Source organism: Hevea brasiliensis, chromosome 12 (assembly GCF_030052815.1).
Source record: "Hevea brasiliensis isolate MT/VB/25A 57/8 chromosome 12, ASM3005281v1, whole genome shotgun sequence".
In the NCBI taxonomy this organism is placed as follows: domain Eukaryota; kingdom Viridiplantae; phylum Streptophyta; class Magnoliopsida; order Malpighiales; family Euphorbiaceae; genus Hevea; species Hevea brasiliensis.
The window spans coordinates 37,206,997-37,227,506 of NC_079504.1; the positions used below are offsets into that span (position 1 = coordinate 37,206,997).

Here is a 20,510-nt window from a genome sequence, read left to right on the forward strand (position 1 = left end):
CTCTTCACCGATCTCCCTTCCTCGCTAAAGAATTGGAAAGATCCGTTTTTCATACTTAGGAGTAAAGATCCTGATGTTTTTGTGGGGGTTCCATGTAGTTGAAATTATTTAGTCCCCAAAGCACCAGAGAAGATACTCTGAACAATGTCGAGGATGCCATGGTGAAGGAATTGAAGAACCAGGCGATCACTCACTAATATTCGTGTTTAGATGTGATTATGGTTGAACTGAAATGGTGAATGATGAGAGTGATCGCCCACGAAAACTACGAACTGTAACTCTTTGACCTCGGCCCCAGGACTGGTAAAACCTGAACCTTAGGTCTTCTAGTCTTAGAGAACTCACTAACTTGTTTTATGTGCAGGTATGGCGGGGGGCAAAACTGCAAAAGAGAGTCGCAAGGGGAAGAGGGAGCTCACCCGAAAAGTGTTAGAGATGAAAGAAGCTGCCGCTGCTATTGCTCAAACTCAGAGACAGGCTTTGGTGGAAGTGCAGAGCTCTCCATTTCAACCTCAAGAATGGCCGGCCTCAGAAGTAGAGGTCGTCACCTTAGAGCCTCTTATTCGACCTTTTGAGCCTCCTCCTCTACCTCCTATTTCTTCGGATGCAGAGGGCGGTTCTTCTGGACCAGTCATCACTGTCGCTCGACCGCTTTCTCGGGGCACTCAGGTTCTACTTCAATCACCGGAGAGGAACCGCTCAGTTCGGGGAAATCCCGATCTAGCTAAAGTCTTAGGTGCTTCAATTTATTTTCTAGAAGATTGGACTCGGATGGCCTAGGATATCATCAAAGATCTTCTGACTCTGACAATGAGTTTGGGCTTGGAGGCGGTTGCGAACCAGCAAGTGATCAGAGAGAAGGCCCATCTCTTTAGGAGGGAGATTATCAAGGCGGTCCAGGATGCGGCAGCTACAAAGACCCAACTCTCGGCTGCTAATGATCGGATCGCTGACTTAGAAGGTCAGGTGAGGTCCTATGAGGAAAGAACGGCCCAGCTAGAGAGGGAGCTTGAAGACGTTCAAGCCTGTCGGGCTGCCGATCTGGCCCAATTCTCAAAAGAGATAAGGGCCAAGGCGGACAAAGCTCTAGTGAAAGAAGCCGGTGCCTATGTGAACGCCCATAGCGATCTTCCAGCCGAGCTGGTGAAGCGCTACCTTGAAGAAGACTTTACCTGGTTGGACAAGCTTGCCTCGGGTGTAGAGGCCGAGAGTGAAGAGGAGTAAGAGAGAGAGAGGAGGGAGAGAATATCGAAAATGTACCTGAAGAGCATATTGGGGAAGACCCTCCTGCTGAATGACTCTGTATTTTTCTCTAGAAATGAATTAAGCTTTTTTTTGGGATCAATTCTTGATGAGATCGAAAAATATCAAACCAAGTTTGCATGAGTATTGAATCAATGCCTAATTGATTGAATAAGATCGAACATAGAACCTGAGATTGGTTATTGATCATAGCATATAAGACTGCTTAAAGAGATCGGAAACACATTACTCGCGAACGTGAGATCAGAAGACTTTATGACCGAACTTTGAAACATTTGAGGAATGAATTGTAAAATTGTAAAGAAAGGAAATGATTTGAGATGGGGTCCTTAGTCGAAATTTGTTAGGATCGAGACCACTATTTTGAGATCGGATAAAACATTAACTTGATTAAGATATATTTTAATAATTCAAGGGAGACACCTAATCACAAAATTACTCGCAATTTGGAATTTTGCACAGAGAGATTGGAAAACAACAAAATGTAAGATTAGGTATTCCGAAGATCCGACACCAATGCAAAAAGTTTGAGTAGAGACAAAGACATCGGAAAAATTTGACTCGAGCGTACATGAGGTCGAATTAACTTGGAATTTATTATTTAGATTATTACCTGTTCAAAAAAAAAAATGATATGCAGTTAGATAACTGGTTGAGATCGGATAAAATATTAAAATGGAGATCAATTCAAGAAAGTATTTGAAACTGAATTACAACCTCCTTTTTGAAAAAAATTATACATTAATTACACGTGTTATGCATTTATAGATCCACCAAAAAAAAAAAAAAAATATATATATATATATATATATATATATATATATATATTAGAAAATGCATATTACTTAAAATTAAAATTTAATTTTATCTAAATTGGAAATTAGCCAAAAAATTTTGAGGACTAGATTGAGCTTTCAACCCTAAATATGAACGGATGGAGACTACGAGAAAATATATCCCACGTAAGGAAACAGTAGCTCTGAAAACGGGTTTCTATTTGGGGCACTCGGACCACAATAAAGCCAAACTAACTTGTGCGAGCCTTCTCTGTCGAGAGCAGCAGCAAAAACAACTGCAAGGCAAGAGAGGAAGCATGAAGTTTGCGGTGAAGGCATGGAGCAACGGCGGCAAGGCTAGGACAGGAGTGCTTCATCTGGGCAGCTGCCCTTCGCCTTTAGAAACTCCTGTTCTCCTCCTTTCTACGCGTAAAGGGTTGCCCCATTTTATCTCCCCTGACCTCCTTCCTTCTCTTCCTTATCCTGGCTCTGCTTTCCTCCAAGTTAGTCCCCTTCACTTGTGAGTTGCCCAAAACTATCATTTGATTACTATTGGTAAAATCTTTTGGGCATGGTTGAAGAATTAAGTGTTTGATTCTATTGTATAGAAGCTGTTTGTTGTTTGGTTTATGTGAGACAAAGGCATGCCCTGTATCAGGTATGTATATTCATGATTGTTAGAGTGAATGAGAATTGCCACTGGATACGTAGTTTGGGTTCAAACCCCACCTTCCCATTCCCTCCCTTTTTTAATGGAAAGAGAGTATGAAAGGTACTTTGCCTTTCTGCTTTATTGGACGTGAATGATTTTGAGCTGTTGTGTGTGTGTGTGTGTGTGTGTGTGTGTATGAATTGACTATTCTATGCAAATGCATATGCACTCTTGGTGCTTTTAAGTTGTGATTGGAATCGTAGAAAAAGGAAGGAAGCTTTAGTGCCTTGGTCAACTGCTAACATGGATGTACTATAAGACGTGCAAGATTAGTAGTTGTTGTGTAATATTGGTGCCATAAGCTGCATTTTATTCCTTCTTGTGATAGTGCGAAGGTTTTTCATTCCTATAAGTCAATTAGGACAGCATCAGACTAGATATGGTATTATTAACACATCAACCGCTTATATGATTCACTGTTTTTATGAATATATATGAATGTGGCTGTATTTATGGAAGCTCATTTTCATAATTGTTGGGATCATGATCTTAAATATAGCAGTGAATTCTATCAGCTACAACTATATTCTCTGAATTCTAGTTATTCCGGTTTAGGATATGGTTGATGCCGCCCTGTTGAGGAGCTTCTTCACAAAGCAAAATGCATGTGTCTCCTTTCTCTCTATAATATCCCTCTTTGTTTCAATTTAAGAATAAAGCAGAATGATTATCTCTTTTACCCTTTAGAAGTGGACTGGGAGCGGTAATTAACTGCTTGCCTATGGCATCGTAATTTGGACCAAGTGTTCTTTTCTTCCAAGAGCAATTCTTGTTTGGCAAAAAGCAACTTTCAAAGCCATATTGAGTGGCCTATGGATTTTAGGTATTTATAATGACTACATCACTGCATGAGTTGGAATGTTGGATGAAACCTGTTGTTGCTTGCCATGTTATTATTTTTTTCACCCTCATGTATGGGATGCTTGAGAGGACCTGTTTCGATTGTTTTAGGGTAATAGGCAGAAGAAAGTGCTGTTATGAGACTTGATCTATGCTAAAGTGCGGTTATGAGACTTGATCTATGTTCCTCTTTTAGTCAAATGTTGTCCATTTATTTAGCAAGATATTTTCCCTCTTCTCCACCCAGTTTGAGCCCTTTGTATGTTTTCATGACAATAAAATGAGTAGAAATAAAATATAATAGAATAATAAATTCTATTGGAAATTTATTTCTTTTTTTATCACATGACCTTTTTGACATTTTTTTCATATTGAAGCTTGGAGGGCCCTTCAATGAAAACAATGTCAAACATTGGAGGACTCCATAAAATGGTTGGATTACATGATTATGCATTTGCTGCTGTGGCAAGGGATTCCATTCAATGTCTTCCAGAAAGTGACAGCACAAATAAAATTGGAGCATCTTTTGAGACTCCTTGTGGTCGTCGTTTGGTAATTTGGCTTGCTTGATTCCTATATGTGTCAATATCACACACTATTGTGTCTGCCCCCCCAAACCCCACGCCCCACACAACAACCCCACAAACTCCTCCAACTTTTCAGCCAATTTTATCTATTAGCAGGATATTCGGTGATATTTTCCAAATTGCTCATGTATTGCAGATTAAACCTGCGGAGTACCTGCAAATAATTTCTTCCATGAGGCCAAACATATGGGCCACCTTGGCTGATGAAGTACCTGCATGGGTGTCCAATAAGAGGAACAAGATTTCAGTGGATCGAACTGTAAAATGGCTTGACGAATGCATTGCGCTTAGCCCGGTAAAAACCATACATGTGCTCCTTTTGGCTTTAATTGGTATGTTGTCTGAGATTTTTATTGCATGTATTGTGCTTTTGATTTTAAATAACTTGAAGTGAGAGGTATTTGTTGAGTCTGTTGATCAATGTGTGAACTTTATAATGTTTCTCTTTGTAATATTCATAAAATACAACTCTCATACTTTTCAAGTATTTATGTGCATTGGCCATGCATTAACTATTAAATTTTAGCAAGGAGGGCTTGTTTTTGGAGCTATTGTTGGAGGTTCTAATGTAGATGAACGGAAAAGATGTGCTCAAGAAATAGCCAAGAGAAATGTTTCAGGTATAGTCTTAAATTGATGCTTTTCTTACATCTATCTAATTGGAATATGCACGAGGAGCTAGAAAATTAAGATGTAATATGCAATGCCTTCCCTCTTTTGGAGGTTTTCTTTTCAACATTGCTTGTTCTGTAGTGACCTAACAAAGCAACTTCTAGTGTCTCTGTTAAATGAGGAAGATTTGATGCCAAATATTTTATTATCATCCTGGTAGTTTTATATGTGAAACCATTTAGTCATGGACATAATACCTTTTGTAATTCATTGGAACTGATCTTCTTTTGGATTAGTGTTGAAATGTTTCGTTTGGAAAGGGACCTTGGAAAGATTAAGAACCTTCTGAGCTCTTTCCCTTGACCTTATGTGGTATGCAAAGCATTTGCCATCCCTTAGGTTTGCTTGTATCTCTTGAACCCATTAATTTATTTTTGAAAAGCATTCATTTGACAAATTGGGTTTGTTTTCTCATTTGTTTTAAGAGTGAATTACATTACCATCCCTTAGATTACTTATAATTAACATGATATTCTAAAATTTGTAAATGAAAATTTTATTTGATGTCTTTAATCCCTTTAAACTCTGCCTAAGTAGTTTGCGCTTAGCCGGTCCCAAGTCTAGATAAAGGAGGAGGGTTGCGGTATGTGACAATCAACGTAAAAATTTCGTTACACTTTATGATATGGATTCAAATGATATAAATGTTGGGGCGCCCTCTACTTATGACGCTCTACATTGAAGCCCGGGTGTGGTGAAAAACATGCAAGGGTGTAGAGCGTTCACAGAAAGCGACGTGCCATGCTGGCCCCCGGGTGTGGTGTTAAATGAGCAATGATTCCCATATCATGGACGGATATGGGTAAAGAAGTTAGTCCATAGGACAGATAGTAGAACAGATAGTGGAATAGAATACAAGATAGATATAGAGAACAATAGAAGATATCATAGAAAGAGATCAATTAGGAAAGAACAGGATAAGAGGAGAATCAGGGTTGGTACTTGAAATATTGGATCACTTACAGGAAAATTAATGGAGCTTGTGGATACCTTGGAAAGGAGAAGAGTGAATATTGCTTGCATTCAGGAGACTAAATGGGTAGGAGAGAAAAGCAAGGAAGTGGGTAATTCAAGGTACAAACTGTGGTTTACCGGAAAGGAGAGAAACAAGAATGAAGTGGGCATAATCATAGACAGGACATTGAAAGATACTGTAATAGCTGTGAAAAGAGTAGGAGATAGAATTATACTGGTAAAACTAGTATTAGAAGAAGAAACAATAAATGTAGTTAGTGCTTATGCCCCACAAATAGGATTAGATAGTGAGAGTAAACAAAGGTTTTGGGAAGATATGGATGATCTAATGCAAAGCATACCGAATGAAGAGAATGTTTTCATCGGTGGAGATTTGAATGGACATGTAGGAAGTGATAGGCAAGGTTATGAGAATGATCATGGAGGTTTTGGTTTTGGTAGCCGAAATGAGGAGGGAAAAAACATTGTGGATTTTGCTATGACATACGACTTCATACTAGCAAATACCAACTTTATAAAAAGAGTCACATCTAGTGACTTTCAAAAGTAGGCAACATAGAAGTCAAATTGACTTCCTCTTAACTAGAAAAATAAATAGAGCTCTATGCAAGAATTGCAAGGTCATTCCGGGAGAGACGTTAACAAGTTAACATCGGTTAGTGGTCTTGGATACCAAGTTTAGGAACAATTCAAGTAAGGTTAGAAGAAATAGTATAACTTGAACAAAGTGGTGGAAGTTTAAAGGAGTAAAGCAAGTGAAGTTCAAAAATGAACTTATTGAGTCTGAAGCATGGAAGCTAGATATGGAGGCCAATGGTATGTGGATACAGATGGCATTAAAGATTAGAGAAGTAGCTAGAAAAGTACTTGGAGAGTCCAGAAGACATAGACCAACCTCAAAAGAGAGATAGTTGTGGAATGAGGAAGTACAAAAGGCAATGAAGAGAAAGAGGGAATGGTATAAGAAATTACCTAAATGTGATAATAATGAGGCACATGAACAGTACAAGATAGCAAAGCAAGAGGCAAAAAAGGCAGTTAGTCAAGCAAGAGCACAGGCCTTTGAAAAGTTATATGAGAAATTTGGAACTAAAGAAGGGGAGAAAGATATTTATAGATTAGCAAGGAGGAGAGAAAAGAAATGTCATGATCTCAATCAAGTTAGGTGCATTAAGGATAAAGAAGAAAAAATGTTTGTGAAAGATGAGGACATTAAAGAAAGATGGAGAAATTATTTTGATGATCTCTTTAATAATAGTCAAAATAGTAATAACGTGAATATAGATTACAGAGCAATAGAAAAGAATGTGAATTATATTAGAAGGATTAGATTTTTAGAAGTAAAGCAAGCACTTAAGAGAATGAAAGTGGGTAAAGCCTGCGGACCCGATGGAATACCAATTGAAATGTGGAAGTGTTTGGGAGATATGGGAGTGACATGGTTAACTAAATTGTTTAATAAAATTCTAAACTCAAAGAAAATGCCTGATGAATGGAGGAGTATTTTAGTACCTATTTTTAAAAATAAAGGAGACATATAAAGTTGCTCAAACTATAGGGGAATTAAACTCATGAGCTATACTATGAAGTTGTGGGAGAGAGTTGTGGAACATCTACTTCGTTATGATATTTCTATCTCTCCCAATCAATTTGGCTTCATGCCCGGTTGTTCAACTATGAAAGCGATCTTTTTCACTAAAAGCTTGATAGAGAAATATAGAGATGGGAAGAAAGATCTACACATAGTTTTTATCGATTTGGAAAAGGCTTATGATAGTGTTCTATGATATGTCTTATGGAGAGTGTTAGAACAAAAGAGGGTATCTATTAGGTACATACAAGTGTTGAAAGATATGTATGAAGGAGCAACTACTATTGTGCGCACAGTGGGAGGGGACACAAGAGATTTTCCTATCTTAGTTGGATTACTCCAAGGTTCAGTTATAAGCCCTTACCTTTTTACATTAGTTTTAGATGAATTGACGAAACATATGCAAGAGAGTATCCCTTGGTATATGATGTTTGCAGATGATATACTTCTGATAGATGTGACGCGAGAAGGAGTAAATAGAAAGTTAGAGCTGTGGATAAGTACTCTAGAGTCAAAGGGATTTAAGTTAAGTTGAACGAAGATAGAATACATACATTGCAAGTTCAATGAAGGCCAAACTAGTGATAGAGAAGCAGTTAGTTTGGATGGAGTGGTACTGTCCTAAAGTAATCACTTTAAATATCTTGGCTCAGTCCTTCAAGTAGATGGGGGATGTGAGGAGGATGTTAGTCATAGGATTAAAGCCGGATGGTTAAAGTGGAGACGTGCCACGGGAGTTTTATGTGATTGCAAGATTCCCAATAAGTTGAAAGGAAAATTTTACCGTACAGCCATACGACTGGTCATGTTATATGGTAGTGAGTGTTGGGCACTGAAGGAGTCGTGTGTGTCTAAGCTAAGAGTTGCGAAAATGAGAATGTTAAGGTGGATGAGTGGCCATACTAGACTAGATAAAGTCCGTAATGAGAGTATTAGATAAAAGGTAGGAGTGGTGCCAATTGAGAATAAGTTGAGAGAAGGGAGATTGAGGTAGTTTGGTCATGTGAAGCGTAGACATACGGAAGCTCCAGTTAGACAAGTAGAACATATTAGGTTAGAGGATAGAAAGAAAAGAAGGGATAGGCCTAAACTGACTTGGAGGAGAGTAGTACAACATGACCTAGAAATATTACACATTTCTGAAGATTTAACCCAAAATCGTTTAGAGTGGAGAAAGAGAATCCATATAGCCGACCCCAAATTTTTGGGATAAATGCTTAGTTGATTTGAGTAGAGTTGAGTTTTTAATCCCTTTAATATCCACATATCAAGAAGAAATATAAACATAATACTATTTCAAAGCATTGCTGATAGAAATTGAAGAAAACCAATTATTTTTCTTGTTTTTACTAAGGTGCTCACAAAATCTTATTTGTAACCACCCTCCCATTGATATCAGAGCGTTTTAATGCGAATTTATTCCAGAAAGCATAATTTATTGGCATTATCTGTAACCTGTTCCAATATTCACAAATGTGGGCTTTTTGTAGAATACAAATTTGATGTGTGTCTTTTAAAATATTTCTCAGTTTTGTTGGTGGTTATAATTTTGGTAGTTTTTCAATCAATTTTCACCTTGTAGATGTGAATTTGAGTGCTCTTTTTACTGGTTCAAATTTTAAGATACTCAGGTTAAGAGAGTGTAGATATCATGAATTAAAATAATTTGTTACATTAGTGATGGCATGAATTTCATTGCTTGATTTATTTTTTATTGAAAAAATAGTGCTTTTATAGGTTTTATTATATAAGGATATTTTAGGTATTTAAAACTAATAATATGAAATTTTCAACAACTTAATTGTTTTAATAGAAATAAGTATGACATGGAATTCTAATGTCAACAAATATTGTCCTTATAATTAAGGTGAAACCTTGGGATTGAAAATGTAATTTACCCATATTTAAATAGTATCTTCGAACTGATCACTAAATATTTTCTTCAGGTTTTTGGATTGGAGGATTTGGGCTTGGAGAGAGCATGCTTGAGCGCCCTGCTTTACTTGATGCTGTAATGGTAAATATGCTTTATCTCTTAGTATGAAATTACCTTTTCCCTTAATTGCAAATTCACAAACAGTAAGACAATCAACAAATAAACATGAATATGCGTGACAATATCACTTAATTTTAACTAAATGTTTATTATTCCTCTCATAGATATTGATGAAATAATTAGCAAATAAAACACAATTAAAGATTACAACTTTCCTGGCCCTTATCTTATGAATGCATCAAACTTACATCATTTGAGGAGGGTAACCTCTTGTTTTATAAGTGGAAGCCAATGTCTTATAATTGCTTAGTTTTAATCTGGGATTGCGTCTCCCTATAACTCTGTGATAGAATACAATTGTAATTCAACTAGACAACCTGTATATCTGTACATGGTATACCGAACCTATCTTACTAGTATGTGTAAATCTTGGATTCTTCATTATAAATATACATTAGTAATGCCCTAAAAGATAATGGGAAAAATCACTTTCTTCATATGATATCAAAGCTTTTTACTTATATGTGAATTTCCTCTCATCTAAAATCCCTATCTTATCTAAACCTTTTTTTTTCTGTTTAAAATATTTTTAACTTGGATCCTATCCTGCATTGTATTTGTGGATGAAAGGGATAGTTGTGTGTTTTAGAACACCCAATTGTGTAATTATGTTTGGACATGTGGTATTGTAATGACTTGATAGATGCTATGCATCCCAAGCAGATCTCATACTGGTGCCAACTTCTAGTTGGGGTTCTGTGAAATGATTATCATCGATGAATCTTTAGTGTCATGTTTAGACTGAGGGTATGTATGAATGATAGTTATTTAACTTACTTGAACCTTTTTATTTTTATTTTTTCAAGCAATGACGGATGTTGTGAAATGGTAGTTTGAGGTCATGCTTTGAGCATTCCCAACATTTAAGGATCTAAGACAATTGGAGTACTATGTGTGAATTTACAACCCCAAATCAGGAATAGAGCATACATCTACCTGAGCTATGATGATCAAACTATGCTCATTATGAAGTAAAACAAGCTCCATGGCTTGTAAAATGTCTATAACACAAATGTCATAAGGTTATGTATTCCTTTTCCTTCTTAATTCGTAAAAAGTCTCAATAGGACATTGTTAATAATTCTCAATGGGACTGGTCAATGTATAGATTATTCCAATAGATCATCTCATTAAAGGTTAGTATTGGATAAGGAAAAGACTCGCACTGAACCTCCTAACCAGACTGTAAAAAATAAGATGCTCTCATGTCAAATATCTAAATATGTATGAAAAGTTTCATACAGTAGGGTCAGATATATTTTATTTTATGGTTTTCCATTGTAGTATGCGATACTATGCATTATTTTATGTTAATTTGGGAATTATATTGATTTGTTTATGTTGGAGAAATGTCTCTTGTGAAATTTCATGGGATGAGATGAGAACATGACTAAAACCACAATAAATAAGGTTCAGTAGTCAAGTGAGTGCAAGGAAATTATGTAGGAGATTGTTTGATGTATTAACATGAACAATTTTGTCTTTTGTTAATGATCGAGTTCTAACACTATTACAAAATGCTCAGGATAGTTTACCAGAGGAAAAGCCACGCCTTGTCTGTGGGCTTGGACTACCAGGTATTTGTTTTACTGTCGAAACTCCAAATATTTTTGGCATACTGCATATGGTCTTTCTTTGATTTATTCAATTGCATAACCACTGTTTGAAATGATATTTGTGAAAATTGTTAAGAGCATGAAGGCTTGATGTCACAAGGTATTTTGTGGTCGCCTAGACGAAAGCTCTCACCGAAGTGGGAAAAGTGAGGAGTCGCCACTTTAATTTTGAGGGAAATTAAAGAAAACCATTTGTGAAAATAAATTAAAAGAAAACACTTCGAAAACAGAGATTCTAGGTTCGGGGTCCATATACGGGCGGGGAAGGTGTTAGGCACCCCGTCTCGTCCCTTAATGAGGGGTAAACAGATTTAATGTTATGCTCTTTTATAAATTAAAAGGGTAATTAGGGGGGGGGGGGGGGGGGGGGGGATAGTGATGATGTTAATCCTTTGTGCAAAATAAAGGAATATTTGATATTTCACTCGTTATAGGTCGCCCAAGAACACGAGTTCATGAGATGGCCCTTTAGTGAATAAGTGTTCGAATTAAAATAGCCTTGTGTATTGGAGTTGTGTTATTAAATTTAAATTTTCTTAAGGGAGGGAGGAGCGTCTCCCGATCCTTAGGTATGTTTTAAAAATTTTAAGCTGGAGATTTCGGATAAGAACTCTCCTTCGGTCTCCGTATTTTTTTGTTTGAACGAGGATCAGGTAAGAACTCTCCCCCGACCTCTGTGTTTGGTTCAAAAATTTTAAAAGAAGGATCTTGGATAAGAACTCTCCTCCGATCTCCGTGTTTTTATTTGAATGAGGATCAGGTAAGAACATTCCCTGGACCTCTTAAAGTATTTGGTTTGAGACTTCAATGAAGGATCTCGGATAAGAACTCTCCTCCGATCTCCGTGTTTAATTTGAATGAGGATCAGGTAAGAACTCTCCCCTGACCTCTTAAAGGATTTGGTTTGAGACTTTTAATGAAGGATCTCGGATATGAACTCTCCTCCGATCTCCGTGTTTTATTTGAATGAGGATCAAGTAAGAACTTTCCCCCGACCTCTTAAAGTATTCGGTTTGAGATTTTAATGAAGGATTTCGGATAAGAACTCTCATCCGATCTCCGTGATTTATTTGAATGAGGATCGGGTAAGAACTCTCCCCCGACCTCTTAAAGTATTTGGTTTGAGACTTTAATAAAGGATCTCAGATAAAAACTCTCCTCCGATCTTCGTGTTTTATTTGAATGAGGATCGGGTAAGAACTCTCCCCTGACCTCTTAAAGTATTCGGTTAAAGACCAAGCTCTTCACTGATCTCGTATATGACTCTCTCATCTGAACTCTTCGGATGGCTACATCTAATATCTTTTGGTTACTAGTCTGGGGTCCTATCTCGATCCCCGCTTTATTAGGCTATTTCCTAGACTAGCTTAGTAACCCGACCTCATGACTTTTCTCCTGATTCCCTATTCATTCTTTGATTATTTTTTACTTATTTCAAAAGACGCTATCACGTTAAGATATTGCTACCAACACTTTGCTAAATTACCTAGAAGGTACTCGTAACCGGAACACCTATATTCGAAGGAAATAAAAACTAAGAACGACTAAATAACGTGAACTGGAGAATGGAAAAATTAAACTCAGGAGAGTAATTGTCGGCTTAAAGGATCTACGTGAAGATTTTAGTATAACTGAACTTAATGAGAATTTTGAGAATAAAAACAGAAAACGTAAAATGAGAGCGTTCGGAAAGGTGACAGTCTAGATACTTACCTGTGTGAGGTCGAGATTATCAAACTGGTTTTGGAGATCACAAATATTGTTACGTTGAAGGCTGATGGTTCTGAGACCAATGCTTACTTTGAGATTGCGAGAACCAGGTTGAAATGCAGTTAAGTCGAAGCTACAGCTACCTAGTCAGAATAAAGTCAAGCTGAGAGAAGAATAAGTAGATGATGGGGTGATGAAGACAAGACTGAACGGAAATGGTATGGTAGAGTGATGAACAAACTGAAAATGAAGGATTTCAGGGTTCAAAAACTCTATCAATGGAGACACTCGAGAAAACTAGTTTCTGAAGTTTCTCAATTTTTATGCAAGCTTCGAATGGCAAAGCAACAAGACTGAATTAAATTTCAGAGCCTTTCCACTATAATCACCACCACTCTTTTTTGTCCGTCCCCTCTACAGTATTGCATGCAGGTATTTATAGGGAACGGGTGCTTCTAATGAAAGGTCAGGATCTCTTTTGTGGAGATTGAAGATCTGGATTTCAAAGGACATGATCTGATGTCCGAGAATCAAAGAGAATCAAAATGGATGGTTGTGATCCAATCCAAAATATCCGTCCTTTCTTTTCCTAATCCAACGGCTCAGGTTCCTGCCTTACAAGATGGATCCGAGGGCTGGGAATAAAAGGTGCCGGTCTTGTCGTCTGTTTTTGATCCAAGGGCTCCGAGTTCGTCCTTGCAAGTATAATCGACGGTGGGGATTGTAATGTACAGAACTGTCATAACAGTTTTTGGCGTCTGTCAGCAATGTGGGCGATTCTGCAAATGAGGCGTGCGGTAAAGATTTGATCCTGCCTGCAACGCTTTAACTACCTCGGCTCTGATTATGTAGAGAGATACTGGAAGTTATCTCATCCTCTTTGTGCTTTCCGATCTCTCTATTATGACTCTTTTCCGACCTCTCATATTATGACCCTTTTCCGACCTCTCATATTATGACTCTTTTCGGATCTCTTATATCGGGCCCCTCTCCCGATTTCTCCCATTCTAGAGCCTTCCCCTCTATCCGAGCTGCCTCAGTCAAAGCATTTAATTCTTCGGTTACCGATACATCCGCTTTGGTTTCCGTATGTAATAAATGCTCAGGCCCCCTATATATATGCCTCAGCGGAGAGTCTCTTCCACATTTCATTTCTCCTCTTTTCATTTCCCACTTCTTCTGTTCTAGTTTCTCCGGTAACAATTCCGGCCATGGTGACCGCTTTTGACCTTTTCCGACTGTTCTCTTTGCTCCTCGACTGAAAATTTATGATCTCGATGATCGGAGAATCATGATAACCACATCTGATGACAGTGAGAGAACCGGACTAATTTACCGATCAAATCGAAAATATCGATCGTGCCGATCTCGGGTCGATCTACCGATATAATCGGTGAACCGATTTCAGGCGAGAGGACTGCTAATTTCCCTCTTAATATCAGTGATCGCCCTTTGAAGTTCATTTGGCTCCTCACCACATCGGGCGTCCAGACTACAGCTCGGTTCTGGTCGATGACATCGACGATGACTCCACTTACCATCATGAGAGTCATAGTCACTCCATCTGAGCTGCACATCTATCCAATGCCTATGGCTGGCTTTCAAACACATCTTTTGATTCAGCCACAAGACTAGGTTTTGACATAGGTCCTTACTAGGTAGGATGTAGTGCCGATCTTTAGAGATTGCCCAAATGATGTAATCTGACCTTTAAAGGTTCTTAATGATGTAATCCGATCTCTTAAGATCGCCCAAATGATGTAATCTGACCTTTTGGAAATGAAATGAAATTTTATTTGACGGTTATCATTTAATTATTGCATTGGTTATTTTCCGATCTCTGATGTGCATATCCGATCTGGTTCCTAGCTAAATCATCCTTAGCCGATCTGTGACTCTGAACATCCGCCTTAATTCGACGATCTTAGCCAGCCGATCTCCTTTTATTTTATTTATGGTGTTTCTGGAATCTTCCTGCGACGTGTCAGGAAAGCGGGCGGATTCCGCTAACCGATGCGTCGCTTGGGACACTGTGAGCATTGAATGCTCAGACGAGTATAAATAGGAGAAGGGTCTATCAGTTACTCCCTTATGTCATTTTCAGCACTTTGCGAGCGATTCCGAAATTCTCTCGTTTCTTCAAGTTTTTCCGACACCGATCACATTCCGGTAAGGGTTTTAATCATTTTCTTAGTTAAACTTCTTTCATTTCTTTGAAAATGAGCGGCGCCGAGAGTCAGAGAGCTGCGAGTCCGTCTTCTGTCCACGTTTCTTGGACCTCGGAAGAGGGTGACGTGATTAGATCGGGTGGTCAAGCTAGCAGGGCCCTCGTCCCAGTAACTAGTTCGGGTGCCAGACCGAGGCGAGGGGCATCTTTGAGAAGAGACAACTTGCCAATTGATGAATTGCCTTCAGTCTTGAGAGAAGCCGATCTCCAATCTATAAGCCAGGAGTACAATCTGTGGATCGACTCCTTTGAACTGATCAAATGCCATGGCGATCATCGGGCCGACCATTTCTTTGATGAGGGCGATCTCATCATGGTGTATGAAGAGCAACTGAAGGCCGGGCTCCGCTTTCCCTTGGACGAATTTTACAAAGCCGTCCTGAAATTCTACCATGTCTCGGTAGCCCAAGTGCATCCGAACTCCTGGCGGACTCTAATAGCCTTCCGGGGCCTCTGCCGAGCTAAGGGATTGGAACCCACAGCCAAAGTCTTTGCCGAGCTACATAGGCTCGCTCGAAGGAAGGATGATGAGTTCTGGTTCTTCCAAGCTAAGCCCCATTTATCTCTCTTTACCGATCTTCTTTCTTCATTGAAGAATTGGAATAATCGGTTTTTTATTTTGAGGAGCTAGATTCGGAACGGCTTTGAGGGGATCCCACGAAGTTGGTAACACCTGGTCGCTCCGATCCTAAAAAGGATCACTTTAAATAAGGACGAAGACGCTGTGGTGAAAGAGTTAAAGTCTCAGGCGTCCACTCAGAAATTCTCTTGCTTAAACGCAGTGATGGCCGAACTGCAGCATTGAATGATGCGGCTGGTCACTGGCGAAGAATACGAGCTTCAGCTCTCTGACCTCGGCCCTGGTACTATCCATATCTCTGGTCTCTGAACCTTAGCGAACTCACTGACTTTCTTTTTCGTGCAGGTGTGGCGGGCGGTGATGCTTCCAGGGAGAGCCGCAAACGAAAGAGGGAGGTTTCTAGAAAAGTGAGGGCGATGAAGGGGGCCGCCACTGCCGATGCTCAGACCCCTCATCGTGAATCAATAGAGGTGCCGAGCTCTCTTCCCCGACCTTAGGAGCAACCGATCCCTGAGGTAGAAGTCCTTGCCCCGGCTCCTCAACAGATCGAGCTTCCACCTCCCCCTCTTCCGACCTCTTCCCATGTAGAAGGGGAGTCTTTTGGTCCCATGGTTAGGGCACTTTCCTGGGGCGCACAACTTCTGATCCAGTCATTGGAAAGGAACCGCTCTACTAGGGGGAATCCCGGCCTGGCCAAAGTCATGGGAGCTTCCAAGAAGATCGGAACAGGTTGGCAGAGGAGAGCTTTGATGATATCTTGGCTCAGACAATGAGCTTAGGCTTAGAGGCCATTGCAAACCAGCATATTCTCAGAGAGAAAGCCCACGGCTTGAAGAAAGAGATTTTTAAGGCGGTCCAAGATGCCTCTGCCGCACAAGCTCAGCTTTCCTCTGCTAACGAGTACATCGCTAGAATGGAGGATCAGATGAAGCGTTATGAGGAGAGGATCATTGAAGTGGAACGGGAACTCGAAGACTCTCGGGCTGGTTGGTCTGCCGATCTCGCTTGCTATGCTGAAGGCCTTCGGGCGAAGGAGGAAGAGCTCCGAGCCAAGGATGAGGAGCTTCAAGCTAAGGAAGAAGAGAGCACAACGAAGGAGGCCGGGGCTTATGTGAGTGCCCATAATGACCTTATGGCCGAGCTGAAGAAACGGTATCCTGAAGAGGACTTCTCCTGGATGAACGAGCTCGCCCCAGAGACCGAAGACGAGAGCGACGAGGAGCCCGAGAGAGAGAGAGAGGGTGAGCCAAATGTTGATGTAGAGCAGGCTGGGGGTGATCCTCCAGCCAAATGACTTGTAATTTTATTTTGAAATGAAATGAAATCCCTTTTGCTCAATTTCTTGATGAGATCGGAAAGTATCCAAATTGTATGAGTGCTAGCTTGTTTGAGCATATTAGAACATTAAACTTAAAAGCGATTATTAATCTAAGTATATTGTAAGCATGAGATCGGCCTAAGCCGGGACTAAACACCGGGTAGAACTTTAGATCATCAAAATTGGAAACTTGATTTGAATACTTAAGATCGGAAACACCACTAAGTCGGACTGCAACCTTAACTTTGTTAAACGATTTTTCACAATATTTATAAAAGAGAGATCGGAAATAAGACTGGATGGCACGGAGACCTGATATTGGTTTGATCTCCTTTGACGAGAGATCGGAAATGAGATTGGACGGCATGGAGACTTGATATTGGTGTGATCTCCTTTGTCGAGAGATCGGAAAGCATTCGACTAGATGTGGGATCGGTTTATTTCTTGATTGAATCACTTGTAGCCGAAGAATGTGGGTTGGGGTCAATTTTCAAAGTTCATCGACTTCGGTGTTCGGCCAAAATATGGTGTCAACACTTGATACATTATTTGTCCTTTTTCTGATTGCTTAGGTTCTTTTGGCTAACCATAACTGGTCCTCAGTTCAAGTCTTGGCATCTTAATTTCAAGATAAGTAAGTTGTGGTTTTGGAGTTAAGCTTTTCTATTTTGGACCCCACATACTAATAAGGCCTGGCGCACTGAGCGGATGTTAAGATTATGAAGGTTTTACATGGGTTGTTCATAGAAGTGATAAAATGGCATTAGGCAACTAAATTTTGAAGAACTGTTAGACTCCATTTTGTAATGGGATCTCTGTAGTCACAAGTGCTAAGGCTATAAAATTTCAAAACTTGTTATATAGTGATCTATATCTTTACTTCTTTTTCCCTTGCCTTCTCTTCTATTGTTATTTTGTGTAGAGATAATATTAGAATCATAGAATGCTTTTCTTGTTATATCTATGGTGAATTTGCGATTTTGATCCATTACACTGTTAAGTTTGGTTTGAATTTTTTTTTTCTTTTTTTTTTTGGGAAACTTTTTAATGTATTAAAAGATAACAGGTCAAAGTGATTAATGTATGTACTTCAAGAAAATCTCACTATAATTCATTGCCCATTTCTGTTTTCACCTTTTAGTGAAATTCTTGTAAATCTGCTCATTGTAGATAATTTGCGTCCCTAAAGGATTCACGTCCATGATGTCCAAAACCATTATGTAGCAGTATCTACAATAGCCTGCTTCTGCAACATCATGGCCAGGACTTCAACCAAAATTTAAAATGCTGGCAGTGTTCATCGCTTTTTCTAATGGTTTAAGTTCAAGTCTACTACTTCACTCTGCTCTCACATATCACTTCTCAAATTGTTGATTTTCTGAGTGTTTTCTTCTTCCTTTCTTTTTTTTATTTTCTTTATTAAATTTATTGTTTTCTTATATGGTTTCTGATAACAATGCATTCTTTTTTGCATTTGATAGAGGAGGTGTTGCAGGGAGTTGCTGCTGGCATTGATCTTTTTGACTCATCGTATGGGATTCAGTTCTTAATTTACTTTCTGATCTTCTTTCTCTTAATGATTATTTTTCAAACTGAGCAAATTTTTTTCCTTTTTTATTTTATTTTTCTTTTTGCAGGTATATTTATAATCTTACACTTGGAGGCTTTGCACTTACCTTTCCTCTGGATAGGATTGAAACAAATGCATCTGGTTTTAAGTCCACTGATATGGGAATTGACCAAACAAAGATTAATCTGAAAGCAACAGTTTACAGGTAATGATTAGTCCATCTTTGCACTTACCTTTTAAATGTTGTTTAAAACTTAATTTTACTAGATCTTATTTCTACTCTTGATCTCACCTTTTACCTTCTACATGTTTCCATTGATTTCTAAAATTTCATGTGATTTGCATTAAAGTCTAAATGAAATTTTGAATAAGACTACTAGATATTTTCTTTTCTTCTTCACATTCAAAACAATAATAAATTTCCAAAAGCTGTCATCTTTGTTCCATGTTCATACCATTGGTTTATTGTGTTCCAAGAAATGAAAATTTGATCACAGCGTTGAAAGAGGATATCATATTTATTCTTGTATTGGTGGTTGGTTCTGTTTTTCTTTCAGGAAAGACACATCACCAATTGTTGCAAGCTGTACCTGCTATACTTGCCAGAATCATACTAAAGCTTACATCAATCACCTACTCAATGTCCACGAGATGTTGGCTCAGATTCTATTAGAAATGTATGAATATCTTTACACTCAGTAATTATGACATATGATAATGATGATGATATTATGTGTCTTGATGTTGCAGACATAATACTCACCATTACCTCGGGTTCTTCCAGTCAATAAGAGAAGCAATCAAGGATGGCAGATTTGAGCAATTCCGACAGATGTTTATTCAGACAAGGCGTGATAATCTTGCTGCAGTTGCTGTATGTGCATGATGTGCCCTTTTTATCCATTCCACAGTAACTTCCTCTCCTTTTCCTTTTTACTTGCTACATTTTTTCCCCTCAGCCTCTCTTATAATTAGAAAAAGAACATATACCATAACAATGAAAAGAAATTGTCGGAAAGTGTGTTGATTCAATTACATTGATATCTGAACACATTGGATGATGCCATCTGCAGTGGATTATCGAATCCATAATTTTTTAGAAAATGCAGAGCATGTACCATGAACTCGTTTTGAAGCACAAGTACTGATAAGTGTGTTCAGATCAAGGCATAGTTATTAAAACTAGATCGAACCATCAGAGCAACCAATTCATTGTTGACTTGTGATTATAAATTTGTGATTCATTGAATCAAACCTTCAGTATCTACTCTTCCATCCTCAAGTCCACACCAACATCAGCAGCAACAGACGCAATCGTGTGCTTCCTTAGGGTATTTTGATGATTTTGAAATAGAACAATGACCTAGAAATTGGCTATTTGTTTTATCAAACAATTGGTAAGAAGGTTGGATATTTATTGTTGTTTGGGAAACTGGGTGTTCTTTTTTTTTTTCCTCTTTTTTTTTTTTAGCTAGAAATATTAACAAGACTTTTTAATATTTTCTAGCAATTGCTATGAATTAAAGAATTAGCTCAAATGATTTTGCAGGAGAGAATAGAACTTCGGTAGCATAGTGATTTTAGGGTATTGGAATTAGAGTATATATCTAATTTTTTATTTGATTGTCATTTTATGTAAGCTATTCTGTATGATAGCTCATGAACAATGCTATTATAGGATGAGTGAAATTAACCCTTTAAAACAATTGGCAATAAGGTTGGACGTTAGTTGTCTATTTTAGCTAGAAATATTAACAAGGCTTTAATTTTTCTTTTGGGATATAGACTGACAGAAGATGAGTGTTTCCATACAAGAAAATTGGGATTTCGGGAAAGTTTGAAGCTTCAGATCATCAATCTTCCAGCTATTGCTATAAAAGATAAAGAATGAGATCTCTTGATTTTGCATGAGAATAGAATTTAGAATTTGAGTAACAATTTAATAACTGTGATTTTTTTCTCATAGCCGAGATTAAATTATAAAATTTTCTTAGAAAATAAAAATAAAATGCATGGA

The 20,510-nt window shown here is 38.3% G+C and overlaps 1 protein-coding gene across 2 annotated transcripts; it reads left to right on the top strand.

The window, feature by feature from the left end:
- The first annotated feature begins 2,232 nt into the window (after positions 1 to 2,232).
- LOC110642536 (uncharacterized) lies at positions 2,233 to 19,555 on the top strand. Of its 2 annotated transcripts, none has more exons than XM_021794619.2 (10): positions 2,233 to 2,559; positions 3,969 to 4,143; positions 4,315 to 4,473; positions 4,705 to 4,798; positions 9,363 to 9,433; positions 10,998 to 11,049; positions 18,405 to 18,453; positions 18,561 to 18,698; positions 19,051 to 19,170; positions 19,244 to 19,555. In XM_021794619.2, exons 1-10 carry the CDS (start codon positions 2,357 to 2,359, stop codon positions 19,377 to 19,379), a joined length of 1,197 nt encoding a protein of 398 aa, XP_021650311.2. In that variant the 5' UTR covers positions 2,233 to 2,356; the 3' UTR covers positions 19,380 to 19,555. The 2 variants fall into 2 exon arrangements, with proteins under 2 accessions (XP_021650311.2, XP_021650313.2); XM_021794621.2 differs by having other exon boundaries at positions 2,411 to 2,542.
- Positions 19,556 to 20,510: the final 955 nt, after the last annotated feature.

What these genes read in the sequence shown, in the direction of transcription:
- LOC110642536 (XM_021794619.2), top strand. Translation starts at nt 2,357, where the DNA reads ATGAAGTTTGCGGTGAAGGCATGGAGCAACGGCGGCAAGGCTAGGACA. An exon ending in AATGCATTGCGCTTAGCCCG is followed by an intron (nt 4,474 to 4,704) that starts GTAAAAACCATA and finishes ATTAAATTTTAG; the next exon opens with CAAGGAGGGCTTGTTTTTGG. An exon ending in CTGAAAGCAACAGTTTACAG is followed by an intron (nt 18,699 to 19,050) that starts GTAATGATTAGT and finishes TTTTTCTTTCAG; the next exon opens with GAAAGACACATCACCAATTG.